The sequence below is a fragment of the Triticum aestivum genome, chromosome 6A, assembly GCF_018294505.1.
Source record: "Triticum aestivum cultivar Chinese Spring chromosome 6A, IWGSC CS RefSeq v2.1, whole genome shotgun sequence".
Classification (NCBI taxonomy): Eukaryota; Viridiplantae; Streptophyta; class Magnoliopsida; order Poales; family Poaceae; genus Triticum; species Triticum aestivum.
The window spans coordinates 596781699-596787950 of NC_057809.1; the positions used below are offsets into that span (position 1 = coordinate 596781699).

The 6252-nt window shown below is 52.0% G+C and overlaps 1 protein-coding gene across 1 annotated transcript; it reads right to left on the reverse strand.

Moving 5' to 3' along the window:
- Nucleotides 1-1546: 1546 nt before the first annotated feature.
- Nucleotides 1547-2544, reverse strand: LOC123131224 (uncharacterized). The gene has a single exon (XM_044550947.1). The coding sequence runs from the start codon at nucleotides 2429-2431 to the stop codon at nucleotides 1922-1924; it is 510 nt and encodes a 169-aa protein (XP_044406882.1). The 5' UTR covers nucleotides 2432-2544; the 3' UTR covers nucleotides 1547-1921.
- Between the last annotated feature and the right edge of the window lie 3708 nt (nucleotides 2545-6252).

Consider the following 6252-nt stretch of genomic DNA (forward strand, 5'->3'; position numbering starts at 1 on the left):
TGCCCTGTGCCCGAGGTAACCGGACTTCACGCTGCAAACTCTGTGCAGAACCGGAATCAGTAGAAAGTCAGAGCGAGCACGACGGGGACATGCCAGTGCGCAGCACCACAGAAGTCAATTCCCAGCCCCCGATCTCTCCAACAGGACCTAATCAGAGCATGTGCAGAGACAAAAAGAAACCAACAATAATTCACGACGAATCGAATTCTCCCGCCCAGCTTTGTGTTGTGCGACGCAACTGTCCGACGTCGCGCAACCGTTCATGGCTACTCACTCGCCGAATCAGAGCCCCCCGGCGCACGTGTATACATGGCGCTCCCCGGCGGCGCCGCCGGCCCGCTCTTTTCTGATGCATTGCCTCCGGCGCAGGCCGTTTACCTCCGCTTTACTAATTCGGCTTACTTTTTCCCCACGGCAGGCTTACCGGTCGCGCTCGCGTCCGCCCGGAGAAGCTGGAAAATAAGCCATTGATTCCCCAGTTCAGGCGGCACTGAACTTCTCCGGCTTTCAGCCCGAGTGACTGTGCACTGGCGCTTGGGCAAGAGATCACTGCTGCTCTTGTCAGTGGCAAGAGAGACCGGCCTTCCTCCGAACCCTTTGGAAGCGCGGATCAAGTCCGGCCTCCGACGGTGCTGGGCGCGCGCATGTCGCGATCGAGTTATTCCGCCGGGTCGTGCGTTCTGTTGACCTGACGTTCCAGAGCTTCTTCTTAAGCAAGTGCCCGTCGTCAAATATTCAAGGAGTCCTAGATACATCGATTTTTATTCATTTGTGCGACAAGTAATTCGGGACGGAGGGAGTACATTAAACTGCCAGCAACTCCACTTGGGTTTCGCCTGTCAGCTGTTCAACGCATCTAGCGTATGTACGCATATGTAAACGGAAGCTTGCTACTGATTCATTCCACATGGTTGTCCGCATAACATGTATTGTGTGTTCATCGTTCCATTCGCTCATCTGAAAAGGGCACCGATACTTCTCGTTCGTCAAGAAAAAAGAAACACCGCACGCAATACTCCAGAGTAGACAAGAGCCAACTGACAGACATGGCGCCAGTCCAAAGGCGATGAGTATTGGTGAGCCCATCAACTGATATCTGGCCAAGAAACAGAACCGATCAAGAACCGTCTCCCAACATCATCATCTTCTTGCGCAAGTTGATGGGTTGGGGGATCCCAACCGCTCCGCCGTCCCCCGCTCAACAGTAAAATAAACCACTTTCTCTAGAAGAAACAGTAAAAATATCACGAGCAGGACGGAGAGAACTCCTCTGTTGATCAGCCGCGCCATGAAACTTGACAGAAACTTCGCCGGAGTCAGGGGGTTTCTCCTCTGCTGCAAGATGGTGGCCTGATCGTCCGGGGACACGGGTGCCGCGTGAGGGGAGCAAGCGACGGCGAGACGCCACTGATCTCTGGAGCTTATCCAAAGACGAAACAGGGGAGATGCATCATACTCCAGAAACAGAAACGGAAGCAGAGAGTTGTTGCGGCAAACAAATCATGCAAGACCGGATAAGCCTCCGGTCACGGGACAGATCTGCATGTATGTGTCTCCAATTTGCCACTCACGTATTGATGTATATCCAGAATCAAAATCAAGGTTTATACACGGCTAGCAGGCAGAGAGGACGAGAGCTCACTCTATGTACAAGTGGAGCAGAGAGGAAGAAGTCGCTCTATGTGCAGCGGAGCGGAGAGGAAGAAGAGGCTCACTCTATGTACAGCCACTCTATATACAGCTAATTGACCAGCCCGGAATGGAATTGGGTCTTAAAACTCAACCTTCCGGGCCGGCCTAATCCCCACCGATCTTCTATACAGCGTCGGGATTATTCGGGGAATTTCTTTCCTATGTATAGGAACAGTTTGTGCACTATGTACTTGTATCTTTGCTACGGCATGTCGACGTTGTTGTCTTTTCACTGGTTAATGCTGCCTGCGCGGCCGTCGGTCATGGAGACGCCGGAGAGCCGGCTGGCCCCAGCACGGAACCGGTCGGCGCGCTTCCTGTGCTGCAGCTGCTGTACAGTGGGAGACGGCGCGAGCGCCCTGCGCGCCCAGTGCCCGGTGCCCATGGGAACGCGCTGCGCTAGCACGTTTACCATGCGCCTAGAGCAGCCGCTGCCGATGGGCGGCGGCGATGGCGGGGAGGCGGGCTTGCTGCTGACGGCTGGGACCGCCCCCTGCTTGCGCTCTTTGTGGAGGCTGCAACGGAACGAGCCGGGGTGGTTCGTCGGGGAGCACATGCAGGACCGACGGATCTTGGCGGCGCTGCCCACGGGAGAGGAGGGGGGAGACAGGGCGCTGACGGACTTGACCGGCGAGCCGCCGGCGGAGAGCTTGACACGGGAGCGCGAGGCGGATTGGTAGTTGGGAAAGGGGGTCAGAAGCACGGGGCCGCTGGGCCGAGATGCAGCCGCCGTTGCCATTGAGATTAGACGAGGGCGGTGGAGCGGTTAGGAATCAGAGAAGAGGAGTGGCCTTGGTATGTGAGTAGTGAGTTGAGCTCCGGTGATTTGCTGCCGGTTTGGGTAACCAGAGATGGCAGCCGGTTGGCCTCATTTTATAGGCCGGGAAGGCAGAACGAGGGGTAGTTTGGGAACTTAGTGCCGGAGAAAACCTGCAGTTCGGTCGAGTTAAAAGTAAAACTAACTGAGGTTATGGGTAGGCAGGTAGCACAGGGGAACCGGTCTTGGGTTCAAAGCAGGTGGGAATATTCTTTGGGCTCATGCATGCCAACTTGCTTTGAAATACTTCTGATTTCAGTGTCAAAATTCTGGTCAATTTCTTGCATTACAGACCAGCATCTTGCTCCTATTATAGTCATGTCAAAGGAGTAGTATATTCGAACTATTTCATATGGTGGTCGTTTCCGTGTGAACCGCACTGATTCGTAACTTTCTCTCTTCATCAGGAGCGTCTTCACTGATGCAATCACATATTACAAAGCGCATGTGCCGGTTCGCTCGGAAATCGGGCAATGTCCAACTTCTTTTTGTTTCGCAATCCCACCGGTTGTGGGCTTGTGCCACGTTGCTGTCATTAAACCGTCTGCAGCACACTGAAAGGACCTGAACGTTCAGAACCATGGCCAAGTTGGCACGACCAGGACGCGCCAGCAGCTGCCAGCCGCCGGCCGTGGGATCGCCTCCGTTGCTTGAAACGCGGCCGACCTCTGGACGTTCGACACAGTGGCATCGGCAGCATCTGTCGTCGTAATGGCAAGTGTCCATCGGCGCTCGCTGAATCTGTTCAGTCGCTCCCGCCCATGTACGTTGGTTCGTGGAGTCCGCGCGAAGGAAGGAATTGTGGAGCCCGCCGGCGATGTGCATGCGACCCGGCCGGCTGCGCCGCGATAAGATGCTCCGATCGCTGTTACCGTATGGCGTCCGTCGATTCCGGCCGACCCACACGAGGCGATCGAACGAACGTGGCCGTCTCTTTCGCTGCCACTCCATGTCTCCGTTTCACTTTGGCCTTCTTCATTGGGTGGCACGCGCTTCGGTGGGTGTATTTTCACCGTGAAGGGCCGGATGTGGAAAGATCGTGATCGACAAGCTACCCTCGGAACATGCGTCAGTTAATGGCTAAGGTAATCCTCGCGATTATAATTACTTGAGCTGCACTGACCCTGGCCACATGCATATGCAGGCTCATATCGGCATGTGTTACTTTGTGCTGTGTTATTTTGCATGATCTTCCGTTACCACACAACCACTGACGACACAGCAAAGCACAGATTTATAGTTTATTTAGAACTAAAGCGGCACTGACCGGAACATCTAGCTCGGTGGTTGGTGCTCCACCCCGATCAGATCAGATGGCCTAACTGATTTTATATCGTGTCGCCCTTTCCCTGTTGTTGAAGAAAGCAGAGCCGGGCCAGGCCAGGTGAACTACCAGTACGTACAGTTTACCTTAATTTCTGCAGACCGCGCGTGGACCTTTGTCTCCGCAGCTGCATATGTCGTTGAACTTGGTCTGTCAGTTCAGTATATTATTGTGGATCTCTCAATCATATTGCATTTGTCCCTATACTCCAACGGTTGTTCATGCTTATAGCCTCAGCTGTTTGCTGTTACAGAAGGGGTAAATTGAGAGAGAACAAGCATACATCGGTTACAGAAAATATCAGGGTGTTGTGCTAAATCTTGTTGATACGTTTCGGAAGAGGAAGATCTTGTTGGTACTTTTCGCCCAAAGCATATATCCACCGTACGTGTCAAATCAAGCTAAGCCTGGCCCGACCCAATCTTGATGTGTCGTGATCTCAAGAGATTCACGTATGCAATCGGAAATCACCCTATCCTCGCCTGTTGTCACATACTGACAAGTGAAGCAAGATCAGACGATCTATATAACTGTTGGACCCCATATACTTAATCAGCACGGAGAAGCTAGGTTTGGTAACGACGCCTAGCAGCTCGTGCATGCCAGGCACGTAGACCCTGACGTGCGAAGGCACCGGCCAGTTCGGGCGTACTACGTGTGCATGTGTCAGTGTCACGGAACTGGAAGTTTCGACGTTGAAGCCACTCGGTTTGGCCGGTGCATTACCCGCTGCACCGGCAACAGACGGATCGGCTTGCACGCGTCGGAAGGGAAGTGGTCGGTGATCGACGCAGTTATTCCGTCCTGCTCAGCTCCTACGCTGCCACACCATGCATGGTCCTTTTCGGTGAAAGAGATGCGACGTCTCGTACGTGCGTCGCTTCTCCGGCATGCATGGCCGGCAACCAGTGACCGCCATGCACGTACCGCACCAAGCGAGCACCTTAATCTCTTCAGGCGTATCGTATTCGTATCGTGTAATAATCCAGCACCTGTTGTTCTCTTGTGGTACGTGGAGACGTGGGTACACAGATCGAGTCGGCATGGCGCGCACGTTGATCCATCGTTTGCTATAGGGATGGCAATGGGTCGGGTTTTGGGCGGGTGGAGCTGGTCCAAATTCAACCCATGACCCATCTTCCTACCCTCTTCCCATTCACCAAATTATCCACGGATATAATTTGTGCCCATGTCCAAACCCGCTGGATACCCACATACCCATGGAGCTTCATGGGCATAGAAAAGTCAACATGAAGCCTTCCCAAAGATGAAATTAACTCAACATCATTCACTCACAAATGTCAACATAAGCTACATGCATAAGTAGGCAACAAGTAATACGATGAGTCTTTAAGTGTGACATACCAGAGGTTGATTTTGCAGCATATAGCTTATGGCACCAGTTGCATATTGCCTGCCATTTCCCATTGATTCGTTATTTCTACTGTCACTAGCATATGGTCCCACATGTCATACGGGTATCCATTGGATATCCATGGAGCACAAACTATAATCGTGCCCAACCCAACTGTTCATGGGTATCCATATCCACGGATCCATGAGCAGAAATGTGCTCCATACCCTTGCCCAACCGGATCAGGTATCTATGGGTATCCAAATCCATAGATATACCCCGCAAAAAAAAATCCATAGATAAAATTGCCATCCCTAGTTTGCTACGTACGTGCGGCTGCATGTGCCCGCCGCGAGGCATACGTACGTGCATGCATGGTGCCTCCTCAACCATACAATACACGATATGCATAGGAGGTGGCTAGCATGTGGCAAGCTAGCTAAGGTGCTGCTGCAATTCCAGGTTGACACGCGTGTATGGTATTTCTCCTCTGTATACGATAGCACCTTTCGTTGGCCACGCGCCCACGTCAGGGAATCGATGCATGCCTGCGTGCTTTTATGTCGGGTGCAACACTCCAGCACCATGGCGCCCTTTTTAATTTTAAAAACTGGATATACTGTTGCAGTGGCGATTTTTTTTTGAACAAGAGAAGGCACCAACAGGTGCCAATTTCATTCAGCTCGTTGACAGAGTACATCAAGCATTACATAGACCTGCCAAGAAATTGAAAGAAAGAGAAGCGGAGTCTAAGACTATGAGTTGAGGAACTATCCTGGAAGACAGAGAGAGAAACCACAACTGATGAACAACATGATCAGAAGATCAGAAAGACATGCAACAGACAGCCTAAAACAGCAAGTGTGCCAAACAAAGATGACTTGAAAGTGTACTGAACCACCCAAAGGCAAGTGTAATACAAGCCTCTAAATTTAATCCTGCAGAGCTTAAGACATCAATTGGCCTCAGCTTGGCAAACTCTGCAAAATGCACAACATGGAAGATGATTCCTTTTCTTGTGAGAAACCAACAGGTTGAAGAAGACCATCCTTAATCTGGGAAAGG